Genomic DNA, 22,159 nt, shown 5'->3' with positions numbered 1-22,159 from the left:
GAAATTTAATCACTGGCTGTAAAGTGAAAGCGTGGCCTTGTCAGGGAGGCATGTACAGGTTTTCAGTGTTATCAGATCATCAGATGAGGTTGCAGTGGAAACACAGGACATCAACATTTCTCTTGGCGAGCACGTGAAATGAGAAACTGTGGCCAGAGATAAAGGAGGTTTTCACAATAGTGGGAATGCTGTTTTTTGATTGCTCTTACAGTATATTTGAGGGAATATTGTTTTGTTTGGAACAGAGTAGGCAGCTTTTACTGTTATTTATTGTAGGATTAGATACAAATATATCACTGTTTCTAATATTTCTGTGTAAAGGTGGCCATAAATAGATCATACGCATAGCTAATTAAGAACTCTCAGGTGTCCTTACCTTCAAGTACAACAGCACCATCTAGTGGTCAGTATTATACATGAACCCATGAGGTGTAGTGAAGTTGTGCAATGGACAGAAGTTTGATCTTTGATGATTTTGTTTGCTCCTTTAGAAAACAGGATCATGTTCTAAGCAGCATCAATAATTGGTCAAAAATGAAAAGTTTACTACATGAGTGGTTGGTCCATAAACCATTTTTTTCCAACAACAAAAAGCAGCAAACATTTGGAAATAAATAACTGAAATCAAATGTAAAAGTTGTACCGTTTATTAGTCAAGGTGACAAGTGGCACAATACAAGGATTGGTGACACTGTCCTATCCCCAAAAGGCTTTTAATTTGAAATAAATAGTTTGTAACAAGAAAAACAATCCAAAGAGATGGTTAGTACCTGTAAAGAAGACCTGAACAACTGTTTCTGCCAAATTCTTTCTTTTCATCAATTAATGGGAAAAAGAACAGATAACACCCTGCATTACCTCTTAACCTATCACACAATAGTGGTAAAAGATATTTTAATAAAGGCCTACACTAATCTTTTTACCTACATTTTTGACATGTGTATTCAGTATTAATGCTGAATGGAACCTACTTCTATTTGGATCTTATGTTGCCAATATTTATATGTTCCAGACATTTGTGATGGGTCTTCCAAGCAAGGCTTTCCCCCAATGTTAAATAATACAGACAGGAAAATACAAAAAAAAAATGGTACTGTCTCCATGCTATGCTCTAGGGGTGCTCCTTTATTGAACAACCTGAAATTCTAGCTATCTTTGGGGTAATGCCTTTGTGTTTAGTCTTTGAGAGAAAGAAAGGCACAGTCTGCAGAGCAGGATTAGACAGAAGAGTTCAGTTGAAGTGCTTTGTTGCTGAACTCCTCTCGAGGGAGCAGAAAGTAGCGCGCATTGTTGCGGTTTCTTTTCTGTTACATCAGATAAAGACCCCTCCCTCTCCACCACCACCTTTTTTTTTATTTCTCTGGGAGGCCAAGCCTGCAGCTTCTCAACCCATGCACGAGGATGAGAAGAAGTATATATATATATATATATATATAAAGATATTTTAGTACTAGACATTTTGAAACACTCCCATTTTGTGGTTATCGACGAACAATGCTGAGCTATTTATTGTCGAGTTTGCCCACAAAGCTGCGACAGAGTGAGGAAGAAGCCTCCTCAGGTGTCTTCCTGCCACGTCAGCACTTGTCTTCTGCGTGCATTAATTACAAATGTGAGAAGACTGCTAGTGAATATTTTGTTTGAAGGACAGAACTGATGCAAAAGGCAGAAGAGCAAACCTCAGCCAGGGTCGAGTCTTATCTGAGCATTGGAAGGGAACTGAGATACAGTATCTGACTCCCCACATGCTTCAGCCCGTTTGGGAAACCACACTGATAAACTGGCTGCACAGTGGAATGAAACCTTTTCTTTTTGGCGATTATAATGTGCACGGTCCTGATGTGTTTTTTTTTCTGTGTACAGAAATGAAGCTGTCTTTTACTGGAGTTGGTCGCTTAGTACAAACACAAGTCTGTATATCCAATACATTTATAGCTATATATATATATATATTTAAAACAATGATATGAACACAACAACAATGGTATACCCTGGAGGGAAAAGATTTTCCTGTCCCAAGAATAAATGAATGTACATATGCAGCAAATGCTGAAAAACAGAGGTAGCTAATTTAGGAAACGTTAAAAAAATAAAGAATACTATTGACTCAATACTATATAAGAAGTTAAAACAGGCTTATGGTAGCTAGTGATTGAGATATGGATTCACAACATTGACAGATTATGAACGAAATGTCTGCCATCCATAACAGAAGCTAGCCCCCTGCTCATGCCCGCCCTCCATAATTTCTTCATTCTGTCTGTTTTTAGACATGAGCAAATAAATAATAATAATCAATGACTGAATTTCAGTAGGTCTGTGATCTGTCTTTTTTATACCTAAACATTGGCCTTAACTAAAAGCAGATGAAAGACAAATTAACTCATTAATTCGTTTACTGATGTGTTTGTCCATTCAAAAGAACACGAATCCGAGTTGTTGCTTCAAAGCAGGCTCTTCAGTCCTATCAGTAGTTGCGAATGCTGAAGAAGCCCACACTGGTTGGTGACTCCTTGACTGTGACTGTAACTAGATTAGCAGTGACATCCGTTACAAACACATGTTCAATCAGACTACGGGTGGGCTTCCAGTCCTGGTTTTGGATTGCTACAGAGCGATCCTGTCCAGCGTAGGAATCCTGGTCGGAGTCTGAGCTGCTCTCCTCTTCACCCGTGCTCATGTCGGTCATTTTGGCTTTCTTGCCATCTTTGGAGGCTGATCTCTCCTGCTGGCTCTGGACCTCTGTGGGGGATTTATGCATGCTGCTCTTCTCAAGCCTGCCTTGGACTCTGGAGGTCTGGATTTTATTCACCTCCCTGACCTTGTCAGCTCCAGTCTGGGTTTTTCTGCCCTGCAGTTTTACAGGGGTTGCTGGAGTATTACACTCCTGATTTTGAGGCACAGTAGTTTTTCTTGCTGGTGTTGCGGGATTTCTCTGACCTGATGCTGGTGTTGTGCCGTTTCCAGGAGGATCATTGCTCTGAACTGGTTTGTTCTGAAGGTTGAGGGGCTGAAGGCCAGAACTTTGATTGGAGGGGGCGTTCTTAGACAGCAAAGACACTGTTTTAGTATTGGGTATCCGCTGCACTGTTGACACTGGTGTCTGGAGTTTCTTTTGTCCATTGGGGGAGCTTAGTGTGTGCTGAGTGGTTCCTTGAATGGGGTGTTTGGATGTATTCAAATTCAACGCTGCTACTCCTTTTGATTTACCAGCAGCTGCTTTCAAATCCAGACTTGTCCCGCTGTTCATATTGGAAATAGACAGTTTACCCTCAGTGACATTTCTGCTCTGGCTGGATTTGTTGAGGGGAAAGGAGGGAGGTTGGACTGACGATCTGCCAGATCCTACAGCGCCCACGGAGTTTTTAACAGCTCCACCCGGGGTCAGAGAGCTCCGATTCTGACCACCCGCTGCATCCCTGGCTGAGCCTCGGTGGAAACCCATAAAGGTGAAGTTTGCTGGGTGAACAGGCTTCTTTATCGCCCCAGGAAGATCTATATCTTTGGTGGTCTTCAGGATTTTGCGAGGGCCCTTGTTCTGTTGAAATTCCTTCACCTCAAGGGGTAGAGGTTTCCTGCTTCGTTTCTTCGGGGGCTCCTGTTTGGCTACGACAATCTGAGCCTTCTTTTGAGGGACAGGATGTAGCTCTCTGGTTCTGACACTCGGGTTCGCCTGTTGATCCTGGCTGTCATCATCGTCGTCGTCGTCTGACGAGGAAGAGGAGGAAGAGCATGAGGATGAAGAATCGGAAGATGATGAGGACGAAGCAGATGAAGAGCTGCGTGACTTTGCAGCTTCGGGCAAATTTTCCTGAAATTTAAAAAGCAGATGTCAGATACTTTGGAGCAAGACCTGAAAGAATGCTGTTCCGGTTGGAGTTTGACTTACTAGAATCTTCCGCGGTCTTCCTCTGGGCCTTTTTCCTCTTTTACGCAGCAGAAGTTCTTTTTCTTGCTCTCTATAATGAATAGAAATTTCAATAACCAATGTACCAATGTACAGAATATCAGTAGGATTGCAGCAATATCTAAAGTGTAGTTATAGGATATCCTGCTGACAAAGTTCAGATTTAACCCAGCTAATTTCAATTTAATTAATTTTAAGACAGACCAATCATTTGTCGCAATAAGGATTCTTACTTCTTGTTGAATGCGGCCAACAGTCGTGGGTCAAGGATGTTGTCCTGGGGCTCCCAACTGTTGTGCCTGAAATAAATTGATACAAAGAGAGTATGGATCAAAACTAAGAAGGAACATGGTCTGAAAAAGATTTAATGTACTCTAAATAATATCACAGAGCAGAATTTGCAACCCCAAAATAAAATCTATTTTACTTACTGACTAAATATTTATCAGTAAAAATACTGCAGGAAGAAGCTGAAAACTAGCTGCTCTGTTTATTCTTTTAAGTGATCTGAGCTACATGCATGTGTAATGACCTTTCTCCTCCTCACAAGATGTTGAATAGCCTATTCTGATCAGCAGTAAGGGAAATAATCAACCCCCACCCTCTCCCCTACACACACACACACAAAGGATGTGGTGCTAACAGAAGCCATGGAGCTGGCAGGCAACAGTGTGCATTTATAGTGGATTACAGCAACAATGTGAAGTGAACAGAGAGGGCAAGTGACAAGAAACGAAGGCTAGTGAAGCTTTAAAAACAGCAGCATGAATCTAAGCTGTAAAATGTAGCACAGTGATAACACCACATGTAATAGTTCCGTTAAAGATACATTAATCATGGCGAATTTGGTGTAATTACTTATCGAGTTCGACACAAAAACTTGTCAAAAGCACGAAATAAAACTGTCCGAACATGATGAAATTCATTATAAACATCAGTAGAAAAACTAAATTAAACGCAGCCTGTGAAAGATTCGCTGTAGCCGTTCGCAAACTTCCAAAAAATGCGTTTGTTATGAACAAAAGAAATCAAATGTAAAGGCTGAATTTGAGCGCTGCATTTGAACACACCGCGACAGAAATGTCCAATTGTTTGTTTGTATTCTTTGTGGGAAAAAAATAAAAAGTAACGGTTCGGCTAAGTGTTTGTGAAAGCAACAAGCGACACGTTGTTGTTGTTGTTTTCATTGTTTCGGGCTGAGCAGCACCACTTGTACTTACTTGGATGACCATCCCCTCCACTTCACAAGGAACTCCAACTTTCCCTGAAAGAAAAGCAGCAGAGAGACAGCGTTAGAGGGCAGCCGACGGGAAAAACAGACGCTAAGCAACGTTACAATGTTGTTTCACAGCACTCACCTTCCTCATTCGTTTGTTTAAAATGCATTCTGCATCAAAAACCTGCTCTCCTACAGCGCTCAGTTCCTCCATGTCTGCCTTCGCCCCGAATAAGAATCCTTTATCAAAAGACGAGAGCAGCGTCGAGCGGCCCGGAATTACACCGAGGCAGGACCGGAAATCAACAGTCCTGCCTTCAAAATAAAGGTACTCTCCTCTAATATTAGGTTGAAAGACATTTGTATTGAAAGTATGTGATAAAAAGAATTAAAATAGAAGACACAAATATTACGTACGTTTATAAATAAATCTGAATTTAAGGCAACACTTTAGTAGCGTGACTGTAGAAGATGAAAGGTGTGGACTTCCATACATTGTTTAAAACACAAAACCATTAAACATCTCTTTGCAATATTTGTAGGGAGAAAAATAAAAATAAAATTTCCTCTACAACGTGCATTTGGAATTTGCTGTATGCATTTGCAATATGCAATACGAACAAATAATACTGTAAAGGGTAGTACGCCCACAACAACACCAAACCGTAACCGGAAATAGAGCGCCTCTGTGCGGAAATTGACGATGGTGAACGAGAAGAGGCGGGCAACTGGCGATGCGGGAGACGAAATGTGGCACTTGCCAGCCACCGTACCCTTATGGGAGCACGTTCACTTATTGTAAATGAGACTGCACCTATTATATCACCACCTTCGTCCCAGTCACACCTAAATACAATTTAAGATGAATAATTATATAAACTGAATAGTCGCTATGAAATCAAATTCAAATACTTATACCTGCATTACCATTTATTTTTAAATATGGCCTAAGATGCCCTTATTCAGGTGTACTCGTGACTTTACACGTATTTAAGATATTATGGAACTCAACTTTTATTTTGAAAATCTATTTATTTAAATATTTGATTACAACCCTTTATTAACATGGATTGAAGATGCACAAGTTTTTCTGTTCCATTTAAACAGTTAAGTTCGGTTATATACACTCTGCTGCACTAATAGCCATTTTAGTCAATACTTCTGTGCTTCCTTGTGCATTTCTTCACATGAACTGAAAGAGACTCAACCAGACTGCACATGATGATCAAAATGAAGTTTGCTTGGTCTCTTCTTGCACTGGAAGACTTTTCACAGATCCAGATCTGAAATGCAGAATTAAATATTTTTTGTTGTACATGTGTAAATAGTGTTACAGGGAAATTGTTAAAAAAAAACATAAAAATGTTTGATGGTATTGCCATTTTTGAAATTAATTTCAATTTGTTTAAACTTAAATATAGATATAATATATTGCACAACAATACACTTTTACTCAGTTCCTCAGTCAGTAACTTACCTTTTATGCTTTCGTTTGTTCTTGAGTAATTTGTGGGTCATTGTCGCTACATACACTATAGTAAGAAATCCAGCTACTGCAGCCAGTCCTGTGAAGGCACGTTTGATGTAATCTGCTCCACCTGAAACTAGAAATAAGAGAGAAAAGATATGTACATACAAAATAAATGGCTTTGGAAGGTAGATGCAAATATGAATTTACACTGTTGACATCTACTCTACACTTGCAGTCACAAACCATATGTTTATTAATCTGCTGCTGAAAATAGTCTACAACTAGTTCACCACCTCCTCCTGCTGCTGTAATAGCACACAGCTGTTTTAGGAAATGACTAATGTAAAACAATGCTATATATAAGTTTAGGAAAATATTGTTTATTTCTGGCCTTATAATGATTTTTTTTAAGTCTGAGATCCTCAGACCTATTTTAAAGAATCTTTTCAAACTTCCGAGGACAGAAGCCAGATGTACTTTCACCTACAGTAACCCTACATCTGATTTAGACACGTGAAGTCAGAAATGATGGATGCGTGGCCTAGTAATGAAGGAGCAGGTGCTGGAGCGACACACTTTTGAGGCCACGGGGAGAGACTCATTAGTGTGATGTAAACTTACCCTTAGTACGAACGCTAGTCACCAGCATGTCTTTGGTGGCACTTAGGTGGCCGTCATTGACCTCCGGCTGGATGCCCAGGATGTGGCACATCAAAGGGTAGATGTTCACCGTCTCAAAAGGCTCCACCTGCAGGTTCTTGTGAAAGGCCGGACCCACTGCCCTGAAGAAAGGCTTCATGTCCATCTCCTGGTTGTCAAAGCCGTGCTCTCCCTTGTTGAACTGAACTGGGAAATACTGCAAGGGCATGATGGGAGAACATAACTTGCATGACCCACTTTGTTAGATTCAATTATAATGTAACTTTTACCAGACATAAAAGCTCAACAAAGGTGCCACATCTTAGCCTAGTCAGCAGAGGGAGATATTGGCCAACTGAAGGAGTCACTTCCACACTGTAGGATAAAGGTCTTTTCTGTCTTTGTGTGACTACTGTCAACCAATTGAAGTGCCTAAATGAGAATTTTAATTTCATGAAATACTTGTAAGACATGGTAATTTAGTCTTATGTTTTATAATAATGATCAAGAACATGCTCTAAAAATGGCAGTGTGTAAAATATTCAGTTATCTTTGTAATTATGTAACAGTCTTGGCATACTTATCCTTCTCAAGGATCAAGCTATTAAGGCAGAGAACAGAGAGTCAGATAATGCTGTCAGGATCATGGCCGGTCATAACCTGTACGTTAGATAACCCTTTACATCAGTGTGCACGCAGGACTGGCTTTCTTCATATTCTACATTTGGAGGCATTTTAGGATTTTGGCTCTTAGTACTGACTGACACATTCAGTTGCAAAGTTGCTGCACAGTGGAGTGACTGAGTGGAGCCAAATGAAAATGCTAATTTTGAATTTTGAGGCATGAATAGCTTCATGAAGCATCTGAGAGCACTGCATGTCATCAGCCAGGCCTGGATTATCCTGAGGACGTGCAAATGCACTTGATTAAAATTGTAATGTGCTAAGATTAGAATTTAACTCCTTGTTTCTGGCTGAAAAGAGCCCAGTTTCCACTGAGCAGATTTTGAAGTAATTTAATTATATCTATAGTCAAGACATGTAGATGTGGAAGGCATGTACAGATTGTTTATCTGGCCATTTATCTTAATCACTGTCGTCAGGATTTTTTTATGATGACTTTTGTTGGCCATAATCATGTAGTTTGACTGATGGTCATTAATAAGTTACTAAATTATCCACCATTAGAGCAGGAAATTGTTTGCTATCTTAAAGCTGTGCTATGTAATTTAGTATTTATGGGAACAAATAACAGGCTTTCTGTAGGCAGAAGTCACAGATGTTAGACGTAGCACAAGTTGACATCACTGAAAGGCAAAATCTGTCAACGCACCCCGTTGATTACATATCCAGGGTCAGCAAATAAAACGATGGGGAGGATGCGGTCATTTTTGGTGAAGTGAAAGCGTTCTGGCAACTCCTCCTTCCTGTACACGTGGAGGTTTGGATGTGCCCCCTTCAAGGCATTGTAAACCTTCTCCAGCTTTCCTGGTTTAGGCAACAGCATTCCTGAGGGTCCAAAGTCCACCAAGTGGAAGGACAGGTCACTGAATGAAAAACCTGGGATCTTGGAAAGGGTGATTTCCTCCACCAGACCGTTACGATACACTGTGGTCATGCCGTGGTCTGCTGTGATAATGATGTTCAGTCGGTCGGTCAGCCTATGTCGTTCAGCCGAGTCTCGGATGTAGCCCACTGTTCGGTCCACTTGTTTGACCATGTCTCTGCGCTGAGGGGAGTCTGGGCCGTATTTGTGTCCTGTGCCATCTGGCTCACCAAAATACATGGACACGAAGTCCAGATCCTGGTCTCTGAACCAGCCCATCACCTTGTCTGTGTTCTCTTGCCAAGCAGTCTCGTTCTTGTAGTTGTAAAGCAGCGGCTCCACTTCCCGCACCATAGCAACCTGTCCCTGGTAACTGGAAGCCGTGCCAGGAAAGTGAAGAGAGCCAGCTTTTAGGCCCTGGAAGGGTAGGAAAAAGAGGCCGCATTAACATAAATATGACACATGTACTTATGTTGACAAGTATGCCAGCAGTTTATCTGCTCATACTGTGGGTCAACAGACAAGGAAGCCAAATCAGTACTTGATAGATTTTGATTAATTTTCTTAAACCTACAGCTGAACCTTTTAGGCAGACTTACAGCAGCTGTCATTTGCATGCAGTTAGCATCTCCGCCTGAGAAATAATTTGCAATATAACCGCAGTGATCTACCTGAAATCATTCAGCAGGCCTTCAGAGGTTGTTTTGTCAAGAGAAATGGTTTCTAGTGCTGCAAACAGCAAAACAGTCTCTCACAGTGATAAGATGGAAATTGTGCTGCACAGACCTGTCTCTGTGCTGTGATCCAGATAGGCAGGGTGCCATTGTCCCACCACTCATTCACAAACTGAGTCTGATAGTAAGGCTTCTTCTCATGCGTGGTTGTGTTGAACCACATGTTGTGGATTACCCCGTGGTTCTCAATGTAGCGGCCTACAGAAGAGAATCACTGTCAGTCTTCTTGCACTCATTATTCACAGCGTGACACATTCACATTAAAAATTCTATCAACTTAACAAGCTGAGTGGCATGACGCTTTTGGACAAGGTCTTACGACCAACTTCGGAGATTAGAGGAATTTAATTTCAAGGAAGTTAAATTTCTTTTAGCAGGCGCTGATGATTTGAGAGTCAAAATAAGAAAGGGAACAGAGAATTCTTCCCTCAGTCATCCAAGCATAATCATCTTACTCAGCTATAAAAGCTGTCGGACCCAGGGACATTCAATTACAACTAATTCCTTTTTTCCCGTGGCTTTTTTCAAGCCTTGCAAAGTAAACTGAGAGCAGTTTCCTATTCTGTCATGATATGCAGATCCGCTGCCAAGTGGAAGCACTGTTGTAGAAAATGAAACACTTTACCTGTCAAGAGGGTGAAGTGTGTCGGGCTGGTGATGGTGAGGTAAGGAGGGGTGACGTATGGGGCTTTGACTCCATCCTTGGCCATTTTGTCAAGGTTCGGTGTGTCCACATCGCGGTCATAATCCCAACGGAAACCGTCGAAAGAGATCAGCAGCACCTTTTGTTTCTCTTTGTTCATTGGAGCTCCTTGGACGGACAAGGCCCAGAGGACGCAAAGGCTTGCAGTCCACAGCATGGCGAAACAAAGACGCTTCACAGATCTTGCCTGAAACTACGCTTCAGCTAAAACTGTCATTTACAAGATCCTGTTGTTTCACCTAAGGCTCTCTGAGCAAAGTTTCAACAACCTATCTTATCTCATAGACTTTATCTTTTTCTGCACACAGCCTGATGATATTTATGGGCGGATTTTATGGCGAGGAGTTCTGTTCACAGTGAATTTCCCTCCTGTTTTGCACTTGAGGACCAGCAGTAAAGCTGATTAATCTCTCCGGGCATTGTGGCTGTTTGTTTTCCCCCTAACTCGGCTGTTGACGCTGTCTTTCTGTTTGTCTGCCTGCCTGTCTGTGTGTCGGAGTTCCTGTGAATCACTGACAATAGGGGAATGACACTTTGATGGGTTTCACCTTGAGTTGGGATGGTGCATGATTGATCTGACACCAGGAAAATGAAGAGGAGAATGAGAGTATATATCTCCTCGTCAGCCAGCAGTGGCCTCATGGGAAGAAAAGACCCTAATAGAAATATTCATTTTAATAACCCTAATGTATCTATTAGCCCTAGGATATTGTTAAAGATCTTTAAAAAATCCACATTGATTATTTTAGGGCTGACCATGACGATGGACAAACTATTAAAAATGAAGTGCAGCCTCTTCAGTGTTTCCGCTCAGATCATACTCAGTGTTCTCATCCAGATATGTATCGCTTTGTGATGTAACCTTATCAACGTCCATCAAATTGCAAGACAAGCTAACTCTTCAAATTTGTTCTTTATTGTGTGTGTCCTTGGCAGAGGTTCAAGGGAGCAGTCTAATCTTTATGGAGATAAGGGATAACATTCATCAGCTTTCATTTACCTCATTCATATTCATTAGCTTTCTCATATTAACTCTATCCGCTCGTCGTCCACTGTCAGCAAGATTTGGAGGAGTGTTTTGGACTGCTGAGACCTGTGAAAGTCTCAGATCTCTGCTATGAGAACTTTATCAAACATACACACACACTCTGAACTCGTGGGCCAAGCAAACTTTATCTGACCCTCCCGATCCTGTGCAGGATTTCCACAGGGATTCTCACTTTTTCTTGAAGAAGAGAAGTAAGCTTTTTTTTTTGCCTTTAGCACTCTCTGCTGCCTGTGCACAACCACTGCAGTACACCTTCCTCAGACACAAAGCTTCCTCACAACATATACAATACACAAATTAATAAAGAATGTAGAAAGTTTTTGTACATTTAGATCCTCTGACCAACAGTTCTCTGAGATACTGATGGGTTCATAGCAGCAGTCACAACAAACTCTTGCAACATATCGCGTAAAATTGCATTTCACAGCTTTGTAGCATAGACTGTAAATAAAGATGGACAACACTGGCATGACCTGATCCCTAATAGTGAGAACAAAGCCGGGTATGTTTGGGTGGAACATTGACAATGTGGTGTCACCTTTCATCCTCTACTGTGCAGACTGGTCTCTCTTTTTGCCCTTAAGCAAGCTATTTTGTCATCACTTTGTACAATGCAGAACCACATCGTCTGTTTATATATACATTCTGTGCTTTAAAGCATCAAATGGCCACATGCTGTCTACCTTGCTGCTGGTTTATTAAAGCTTCACATAGAAGGAATTGCAGCTTGCCTGTGGTACAGATCAATCAATGAACACACGTATGTGGGCACAGACACACCTTGAAAATACACAGACAAAGTCATTAAATGCATACGATCTTTAAAAATAGATGTTACATATGTACACAGCAGTAATTACAGTGAACAGGAGTTACCCACTTTTGTTCTAGTTGTGTTATCCCTGCATGCGCCTGCAGCACATCACTCTGTGCAAATGACATTTTCAGTTATTTGAGGACATATAGTTGACTCTTCAAAGATTAGTCCTTTGAGATAAGAAGATAAACTCCAAGTGCTTTGTTTTTCATGTGCTTATTAAAGCCTCTTTAGTTTTACATAAAGTGTCACTGAACAAAAATGTTGAAGTACAGCTGCTCAGATGCTACCCGAAAAAAAAGGTGCTTTATATTTGTTTCAGTTTTAGTTCTGCATGCCTTGATGCAAGGATTTATTTTAATCTTTATACAGTAGCGATAAGTGTCACTAAAGATGTGTAAAATTATACTTTTTAAAAGGAGGATTTTCACATCTTCAACTTTAGAAATTCCTTCTCAGCGTCGTCAGGCAAACTGCTGAACATTTTGACTTGCACACACAATGTTTACTCTTAAATCAGAATTGCTGATTAAAGGAGGAGCGTAATCCAAATGTAAAACCCATAAACACAAGCAACCCCTTTATAGGTAGAAAGAAAAATGCTTAACTGCATCTGTATTCTGCTCATTTTAGAGTTTGAATGGCAAGCCGCTGCTTTCCCTGCTGTGACTGGAAGTAGACCATCAAGTTCATGCCAGCGTGCCGAGATCGATGTGTTTTGAATTGTGAGCAAACAAACTTTTAATGCATGAATGGCTTATTATCAGTTTACAAGCAAGTAAGTCCAAGCGTAAAAACTTCAAACCACAGGGAAACACCAGCAGAGGTGCACTGTATTCTTGGTTACTGCTATGACATTGCAATGCAGCACTTTATAAAAGTTTTCCAACAGTTGTCACACTACCAACGGTGATATGGCTGAATATTAAATGTGGATGATAATCCATATCTAACAGGATAAACACACATTTGTGGCTCCAAACGCGAGTGGGCAACTTCACAGCAGAAATGAACATGTTTACAGCCTGGTATAAAAAACCATTCTGGTCTCAACTGAATTCTCTTTGTAGTGTCAATTGTACGGGTGGGGGGGGGCGTTGGATTGTTTTTACAACTCACTCGTTTTAATTATATTTGGACTTAAAATTGTTGCCGCTTGAGCGACAGACAGTTGCCGTATCATAGCGCGAGTTTCCTGCTTCCACGATCGCCCGCCCCCTTAAACTCTGCTTGTGCTCCCCCTCTTTGTCCATTTGGAGTTTTGGCGGATGTGAAGCTGCCAACATGGCGGCTGTCAGAGCATCCCGGAGCCTCCCACCGAGCCTTAAATTATCACGGGGTGACGACACAGAAGCTTTGTCCATAGTTTTTACCGTCAATGGCCAAAACATATTGATTGCCCCCTTGTGGCTGGCTGCAGTTTATGTCATAAACTATTAAGGACTTAACTAAAAACTAAAAGTACTCCTCAAATAAATTTTTCTCAGAGATGGTTAATTAGCTTGTTAGTGAGTGCTCAGCATGCTTATCTCTTAAATCTTTATATACAGTCTATGTTTTAAAGCATCAAACTGCTACATGCAGTCTCTCTTACTGCTGGATTGTTAAGCCATTTGTATGCTGTTTATAATAACAATCACAACATGCTAATGGTATACACACGTCATAGATATTTGGACACTGAAATACCTTGAAAATACACACAGAAAATGTACATGATCTTTAAAAAAAGATGCATGTGTATGATGTTTGAATTACAAACATAGCATCAGTCTATTGTGGATCAGGCCATCAGTCCCTAATAGGCCTTCTCATGGAGAAATCCTATTAGAGAACAGAGCAGATATAATCAGACGGACTGTATGTGAAGGCGGCAAATCCAGGTGCAGCAGAATAACACTTACAGTGCTGCAAAGAAAGAGCTGTTTCACACCTGTCACACAGCCATGCTCACACTAAGGAAGGCCAGCGAGTGTGTGTTAATATAGCTGTGTAATATTACTGTCACTATACAGCGCTGCACATATATGATCGCCACAGCGGAGGTGAACACACAGGCGAAGCTGCTGTTTTTAATCCTGTTCATTCAAATCCTGACTTGGTAACTATGACATTAACTATGTAATGTCCACGTAAGCACATTATCACACTGAATATACACTCATACTGACCTTGAGTGCGTGCCTTTGTATTTCAATGAAGCCAGTATATGAATGCTGCCCCACTATGTGTGTTGACATTGATTTGATAACGGCCAGATTAACATTTAGAGAGGATTCATTTCCGCCTGAATAGCACAGCACATATAACATATATTATTAAAACTGAACAGCAGGAAACTGACAACAAATATGATTGCTCTTCATCCAATAGGCTTGTAGCATGGAATTATTTACTGTTAAGTCCATGCCTATCAAATAAATAGGTTCTTTCTGGTTATTCATTGCTTGCAGAGTTTGTGTTAGCGGCAGCTATTTAGTGGTGATTTAGTGTGGTAATAGGAATTCTAGTCAATCATTTGCTGAAGCCTTTACTGTAGATAGTCATAAACATTAAACCATACTGAACTTTGACCTTAGAGTTTTCTACCAGGTTCGCAAGATTATCTGTATCTGAGAACAGCTGATATTTGAAGGCAATGTATATAAAACATAGAAAATAACATGCTGCCTGCCTCGTTCAAGTGTTTGTAGTGAAACAGAAAACAGTAATTCGCTGGCGTGTCTGCTCCACTGCAGGTAGTCTTGGATGTCTTTTGTCAATACTAGTCTGGTTGTTGCACTGCTTACGTCACATGGTTTCTTTCTGTGATTGGTTGAATGTCTATCAAATTGCATCCAGGGGCAATTCTTTCAGAATCCTTTGGTGCTGCCTCCAGAAAATCCAACTCAAATCTGCAGAAACATGTCCTCGACTTCAATAGTCATTATACATTACATAATGTAAATTTGGTCGTCTTTGTTGGTCACATGTGCCAAATGTGCTGTATTATGATTTTCTTTTGGAGTGTGCATGCATATCAGCAGCTGGAAACAGCAATGCATTATAAAGGCTGTAAATGTAACAGCTGTTACAGACCAAATAATGTTCCTGATGGTCTGTGTGATCTTATCCAATCGAAAAAGCAAGCCTGTAGCTCAGTCTGTGTTGTGAATGTCACACATTTCTACAGTTATATTTGAATTTTTTGTTGATATTAGTTGATAGGTTTCCAACCCTGCTCCAGAGGAATGCTAATGCACCGGTTGAAAGGACAGTAATATTTAACCTTTTGTCTTGAAAAGCAAAAGCAAATAATGGACTGATCTCTTTAGCAAGTGTTGTTTGTGCCTCTCTAGCCTGTTAGCTTTCTCCTCTGACACTGTTGTCCAAAAACTATTAGCAAGTCACACTGTTGCACTGTTTGTGACATCATTACCAAAAACACACACTGTAGTTATAATCTGCCTCACATTCTGTTGAGAGACTTAACAACAGAAAGCTGTAAATTCACATTAGAGAGCCAAATGCAGATCCATCCATCCATCCATGCATCCATGCATCCATCCATCACCTGAACCTGCTTTTTCCTGCAGTGCAGGGGGTCACGGGGGGCTAGAGCAACTATCTATGGGTGAGAGGCGGGGTACACCCTGGACAGGTCACCTGTCCATGACAGGGCAACATACACAGACAAATAACAATTCAACCTCACACTCAGACCTACAGGCAATTTAGGTACCCGGAGAAAACCCAGACAGGCACAGGGAGAACGTGCAAGCTCCACACAGAAAGGCCCCAATCAGAATCAAACCGGGAACCTTTTTGCTGTGAGGCGACAGTGCTAACCACTCAAAATTGGTCTAGCTTTATTAATAAAAACTACAATTGCAGGGCCTTACTTGCCGTTCAGGCAAGACGTAACTAATGTGTAACTATAGGATAATCTCAGAAATTGCCAGTCCGAAGCACACGTTGTTCTTTATCCCCCACAATATAAAATCAAACCAACAATATCCTGCCTATTTTGGCATTTTAACCCTTGACATCCTGTGAAAATGTTAATGGAGGTTTTGCTGCCTCCGTCCAGATCATAAATGAAAACAAGCATATAAAACATATTTGTATCACATTTGCACCCAGAAGGGAAAAGCTATTATACTCACAGTGGACAATATGCAATATGTAGTAAAGGGCCCTTATTACTCTGAAATATCCCCGTACGTGTGCACCATATGTGTGCACTGTGCATTTGTGTGAGACAGAGAGAGGGAGAGCGAAGGTGAGAGAATGAGTAAGAGCTAGGAGCAGAGTGGAGGAGGCTCAGGCTTGTGGAGGCAGCTAGGCTGATTTGCGGCTTCATTCCAGCGCGTGGGCCCTTTCAGGCTCTGTTGTCTGTAACAGGTTGATGCGATAAACTCTGTACCCGGGCCAGTCAGATGTGGCACATTGGAGGCGCCCTCCTCCTTCTCCTCCTCCTCCTCCTCCTCGTCCTCATCGCTCCTCTCCCCTTGGCCTGGTGTCTCACTGTGGCGCTGTGGGGCTCCAAGTGTGCTGGCATTACACTTTCACACGGCAGTAATTGATTTCTTTAATTTGCTTCAAGAGAAACTGTTGTCAGCCAACCAAGCAGCCATTTTTCAGGCCACTTTAATTAAATGCCAGGTCTTTAGGTGTGATATGAAATTCGTTTGGCTCCTCTGATCTTCTACTCCTCAGACAATTCATTAACATTTTCGTTTCTGCCTTTATGTTTTTGCACAAAGCTTCAAAAAGAGCTCATCAGTGACATTTCGGTTCCAGCGCTATATATTCAATCATGTATTTAAGTGCATTTAAGCTAGAGATTAAGTGCAATGCGGCTGTTTTACTCGAGATAATAAAGAGTTTGTAGAGCCCAAGGAATTCAAGAAAATAACAAAGCCGGCCTCCAGCTGTGGTTCTTTTATTGGAGACTCAGTAATTCTGTATATTGTAGCTGTTTCAGGTATATAAATTGTACCTGAAGTCAAGGAGATAATAGACTTAACTGCAGTGAATGTCACATCAAGATTCACGTGTTTAATCTTCCTCACATTCGAACATGTTTTATGCTAATGACCTTTGTCTCTTTCAGAACAATCTAAAGTGTCATTAGGCCTATAATCTGTTGAGAATTACAGGTTTATTAGTATCACACCCCCTTTTTACATCTCACATGCATTACCTGATGAAACAACGCTGGGCAGGTGTATGTTCACTCTAAAGCAGCACAACCATTTATTTCAGCCATAATAGCAGAGCAGCAGGCACACCTCCCTAATAATATCCTGATGCCTCCCCACTCGCTCTGACTCAGAGATCTTCTGAAAGGCCCCTCTCCACTCATCCTCTCAGAGTGGCCTTCCTCTCATGGAGATGAACAGCAGCTGCCTCTTCCTACCTCCCACCACACGTCAACACATCAGCACCACTCTGCCTGCCTGCCTTCAAACACCGAAAAATATGGGGCCCCGCTAAAGCCGACAGAGCAGCCTGCTGCAGTTCATGCTCCGATGGTTAATATATGTTGACAAAAAAATATTCCTGCTCCCCAAACACCTTGGTCTTTAAATGAGCTTGCCCATCTGGATTGGTAATAGAAATGTTCCTCAAACCCTATTGGTGGTTGTGTATTGATCGAAACGTTTTGTTTGACATTAAAGAGATTCATACCTTATAAGTAAAACATGGAATAATATGCGTTTGTGCATGGTGTTTATCAGACATGAAGCCACCCTCTCTCCTGTCAGGCTGTGGAAGCTGTGAGACTCATTTCCTCTGACAGTTAGCATTTTTCAGACAGTGCTTTTGAAGCTCATCATCTGTGACTGCTCATCATCTGTAACTGTGACAGCCGTAATTCTTGGCTCTTTGGCAGATTTTCTCCTTACTTCACCAGAAAGATGTTATTTCCTATACATGGGACATGCCTCCAGACATCTCTTCAGACTAAACTGGGTTAACCAAACACCTTTAGGGCTGACTGAAAGGCACGCAAAAACATTACTAACCTCGCAATGTTAAGGCTACAGTAGACTAAATTTTAGGGTCTTGGATCTCTTGGCTAATCCAAGATATTGCTTGACCTGTCACACCAATTAATTATTGGTTAGGCATATAAAAAGTCACCCCCACACCTATTTTAACACAGGTTCTGTATAAATTGACTCTGAATCACCCAGTCTCACTTTGCAAAAGCTACATTTATTTGTGCAGTTTTTTAAAATACAAGACCTTCATCAGGCAAACACGTAGCAGCTCCAGTGAAAATAGCCCTGAAGATTCAGGGTCAAAAATCAATGACCTCTAATTTAAAAGTTATCCACATAAACACACTGAGTTTGAAAAAAAATGAAGAATCAGGGTGCATGCAATGTCAGGGCTTCTTCACAAATGCATTTAAAGAAAGGTTTTCATCTGAAAATAGAGCGGGAGGCATTGTAAATGGGACATTAAAAGGAATCCCACATCAATTTCCCATACCAAATGCTGCATAACAGGAGTCATTTTGACAAAGTAGCCGTGTGATTATTTTTTATTTCCATTTGAAAGCAATTAGCTGAAAGGTCCTTCCCTTGAGTTTCTGTGGCAGAATGTGTGGAATGACTCAGGATAATTGCTGTGAAATGAACAGAGTGCCAAGTTGAGAGAAGCACCAAAACCGCAAGGGTTCCCTCTCCATGGAAACGCCCTCTGCCTATGTCAGTGCACCAGGAAATTAGGCAGCAAGTGATAACGGGCCTTGAATGAGTAACAAATGCAGGGGGGCGAGTGATATTTACTCCATTTCAAGCCATTACAGAAATTGAGTGTTTCCCCAAGTCTCACGCTGTGCCTACTGAGTGCTGGATACAGGAGGAGGAGGGTCATTAAACATGGCAGCCGCCAGCGACGTACAGGAGAAAGCTGGTTGAACAACACGGCGTTCGCACCACGGATGGGCAGGACAGATATAATGAAGCCCAGCGCTGTCAGTGCATGGCGCCAACTGATGATACTGATGCCTGAAAGGAGGACAAGGTGTTAGACGAAAGACAAGGCTGAGACGGTGTTTGCAGCTCATCTCATGTCTTTGCCACAAGCTGCCTCCTCAGCTTCTGCCCTAATTGCTGCCTTGCTTGGAGGCAGCTCTCCCTCGGTATGCCTTTCATGCCTCCCTTAATTACGTCAGCCAGAGAGGAATGTGATTGTTATTGTCATTACTCTCGTTAGTAATTAAGCAGCTATTGACTCCTTGCCTACATTCAGTCTGTTTGATTAGGCCTGAGGTCTGGAGATATGGATTAAGCTCTCACAATCTTGCAGCTGTACAACACTGCAGTCTTTTGTTGGCTGGGAGACTTGCGGCCAAACACAGACAGGCAGAGAGGGAGAATGAAGAAGAAGAACTTACCTGATCTTTACTTTTTAAGCTAGTTCAGTAGAAAACCTTCAGCTTTTGTTGACAGTGGAGTTGTTGGAAAACCTTTCCCTTTTATGCTGTGTCCTTGTTGGTAGCAATATGTACCTCCCTTAGAGTTGAGGACATACAAGTCGCCGCTGTAGAAATGTCAAGAACCTATGACAAGAGAAGCTTCAAACTTTCTCTTTATTATTTTTTTCATTTTGAAAAAATAAGAAAATCAGTAACAGCCTGCATATTTGAACAAAAGAAAACTCCCACAGTTTTGCAGTTACAAACTCTGTAAGAGGCTGTAAGCAGACCTTGAGTTAACTTCTACAACAGTCCTGTCAACAGTAACTGTCTTCCTGAACGGCCTTTTATCTTACTGCTATAATAAGCGCTCATTCAAAATAATACCAAAAAAAAGAATTCTGTGATGAGCACATTTATCAGAAAAAAAAAAATAATAATTCCTAAGTCATGCAGCTTTTTCTGTTCTGCACAGTATTTGTTCTGAATTTCTATGGACTATGTCCTTTTCAGTGTATGAGTAGCACACAAGTCATGTCCTTAATCCTTATTCTTATTTCACATCAACCCAGTGGGCCTGATGTGTCTCCTGTATTCAGTCTTGTTGGATGAAGGTGGCCTTCAGCGTTTCAGCAGTGGAAGAATCTGTTTTCACTCTTTTTGACCTGCTCATTAACTTGGGGAGCATCCTGCTGCTGCCAATGACGGCATTCTCTCTCTCTCTCTCTTTCTCTCTCTCTGGGCCCGTTTAGGTCCACTGCTTTTTAGATGAGTCTTAATTATCTTTAAACTTATTTCATGCATCTCTGTTTGGTCTGCACTTTGAAAAATTATAGGAAACTTCATCCATATGGACTCGAAATCCTTAAAATGAGCAACTCATCTAGTAAGAATTCATTGAAACGGACACAGGTAAATTTAATTGGCTTGTGTAAAATCGGTGCAGTGACCACTTATCACCAAAGGTGCCGCTAAAATCAAAGAAACACAGATCCTGTGGATTGCCATTTAAAAAACCCCAGGGATTCCCTCCCTGTGTGAAAGTGGAAGAGGAAGATGAGAATAATAGTCTGAGTTTAGAAGAGGGAGTTCAGTAATCGTGCAGGAGTGACAAGGACCCAAAAGCAATTCTTGACTGAGCACTAATCCCTACTTTTTTTTGGTGGAATGCACAGAGAGTGAGATAAGCCTGGAGGTTAATGCAGAGGCGTCTCTCCTCTGTCCTCGGCTGTGACAGCCCCCTGACAGGCGGACCCCAGCAGCACGCCTTGTTTATGTTAATGTAGGTGGCCTGGGCCAGCTCCCACACTGAGCAGCGCAGATAGAGACGTCAGAGGCTCATCAGAGTGGCACTTGCTACCTCTTGCCGGGCTACCCAGGATCTCTGCGTTTGCATTTAGGTGCTTGGCAGTGGGGGAGTACCTACGCTGAGAGAGGGGAAAGACTTGCTGTGACTCCCACCCACATAATCATCTGTGGATTGTTCACCGCCTTTGAAACACATCTGGCATCTTGGAGAAAATAGGAAAGGGGAAAGAGCTTCTGCTTGTAAATGCGCTTTTTTTTTTTTATTCTGTTTTATTTTGATAGGGTCAGGCTCTGACAGTTACAATGAAAACTAGACATGCACCGTCAGTTTTGCTTTTGTTTTCTATGCACTTGTTTTGTTATTTATAAAACTGGAATAACTGATGTCCCAAACAGGAAAAAGGTGTGAAATAAAATATAGTTTTGGGGTTATATACTGTGACACCAAACATAATTTTGAAGAAAGTAATTTTCCAAACTTTCCACCTTTAAAAAACTGAGCACCTTCTGCCCTGTATCAGCTGTGCACCAGCCTGCTGTACTTTCCATTCTGTGTTGTCCCCTTGTTTATTTGTGTGCTACTCCGAGGTATCACTCTCATCATATGCCTTGTCTCTCACTGATGAATGGTTGCGCCTCGGTGACCCGCCACCCCCTCTGTTACCCCCCCCTCCCCGTCCTGCTCGTTGTTTGTGTCAGTGTGATGTAGGGCTGACCCGTGGAGGTGGGAGCAAGGTGGGGACATTGAGACAGATGAAGGGTCAGAAATGTGCACTGAGAAGCGTCTCCTCTGGGTCTCCTTCACCCCCATGTGCTCGACCTGCGCCAGCCTTTCATTCTAATCTGATGATAATGATATTTGCTCAGGACGACCTCTGCTTGCACAGTGTAATTACCCCCCCAGCTTTCTATGATCTCAGCTATTGGAAATCGATGGGCCATAAGAGGGCCCCATCAGAGCTTATTATTATCACGGCTCGCTTTTCGTTACAGCGCGATCAGATTTAATATGTTGTCGAGTTTTTAACTCCATGTTTTTTCCCACCTTCCTTACGTCAGCTACTGTCAGCGTGGTTAAGTCTGTGTCATTCTTTGAACATGCACTTGCCACAATCACATACGCATATTTTAAGGCCTTTCATTAATCGTTTTCTTGTTCATTATCCGTTTTTAGATTAAATTTGCTTTTCTTTATGTTACGCTCCCTAAATCATAAACTCAGTGCACACCAAAACCGCTCCTGTGGATACTGTTGAGTGTTATTTTGTCCCCTTAATAGCACCTTTGGCTTAGTGGCACTCAGCAGTTCCATGCTTATCCATGCATTTGTGAGTGAATGCGTATTTAAATCAGTTA

At 41.6% G+C, this 22,159-nt stretch overlaps 2 protein-coding genes across 2 annotated transcripts; both read right to left on the bottom strand.

Moving 5' to 3' along the window:
- Window positions 1-1,915: 1,915 nt before the first annotated feature.
- cbx2 (chromobox homolog 2 (Drosophila Pc class)) lies at window positions 1,916-5,584 on the bottom strand. The gene is made up of 5 exons (XM_028413089.1): window positions 5,266-5,584; window positions 5,128-5,171; window positions 4,141-4,206; window positions 3,890-3,959; window positions 1,916-3,811 (listed from the first exon to the last, which is right to left on the bottom strand). The coding sequence occupies exons 1-5, from the start codon at window positions 5,335-5,337 to the stop codon at window positions 2,468-2,470; spliced, it is 1,596 nt and encodes a 531-aa protein (XP_028268890.1). The 5' UTR covers window positions 5,338-5,584; the 3' UTR covers window positions 1,916-2,467.
- A 551-nt stretch (window positions 5,585-6,135) lies between these two features.
- Window positions 6,136-10,516, bottom strand: LOC114440171 (ectonucleotide pyrophosphatase/phosphodiesterase family member 7-like). Its single transcript, XM_028412475.1, has 6 exons — window positions 10,139-10,516; window positions 9,566-9,711; window positions 8,567-9,196; window positions 7,216-7,450; window positions 6,601-6,727; window positions 6,136-6,406 (listed from the first exon to the last, which is right to left on the bottom strand). The coding sequence occupies exons 1-6, from the start codon at window positions 10,371-10,373 to the stop codon at window positions 6,349-6,351; spliced, it is 1,431 nt and encodes a 476-aa protein (XP_028268276.1). The 5' UTR covers window positions 10,374-10,516; the 3' UTR covers window positions 6,136-6,348.
- Between the last annotated feature and the right edge of the window lie 11,643 nt (window positions 10,517-22,159).

The sequence above is a fragment of the Parambassis ranga genome, chromosome 8 (genome assembly GCF_900634625.1).
Source record: "Parambassis ranga chromosome 8, fParRan2.1, whole genome shotgun sequence".
In the NCBI taxonomy this organism is placed as follows: domain Eukaryota; kingdom Metazoa; phylum Chordata; class Actinopteri; family Ambassidae; genus Parambassis; species Parambassis ranga.
The sequence above is the reverse complement of the archived record's forward strand: the minus strand, read 5'-3'. Positions and strand labels throughout refer to the sequence as shown.

Coding starts and splice junctions, on each gene's coding strand:
- cbx2 (XM_028413089.1), bottom strand. CDS start 5,337: ATGGAGGAACTGAGCGCTGTAGGAGAGCAGGTTTTTGATGCAGAATGC. Junction 3,960..4,140: donor TTGGCCGCATTCAACAAGAA/GTAAGAATCCTT, acceptor TATTCATTATAG/AGAGCAAGAAAAAGAACTTC. Junction 3,812..3,889: donor GAAGACCGCGGAAGATTCTA/GTAAGTCAAACT, acceptor TTTAAATTTCAG/GAAAATTTGCCCGAAGCTGC.
- LOC114440171 (XM_028412475.1), bottom strand. CDS start 10,373: ATGCTGTGGACTGCAAGCCTTTGCGTCCTCTGGGCCTTGTCCGTCCAA. Junction 9,197..9,565: donor GGATCACAGCACAGAGACAG/GTCTGTGCAGCA, acceptor CTACCCTTCCAG/GGCCTAAAAGCTGGCTCTCT. Junction 7,451..8,566: donor CTGGATATGTAATCAACGGG/GTGCGTTGACAG, acceptor ATGCCCTTGCAG/TATTTCCCAGTTCAGTTCAA.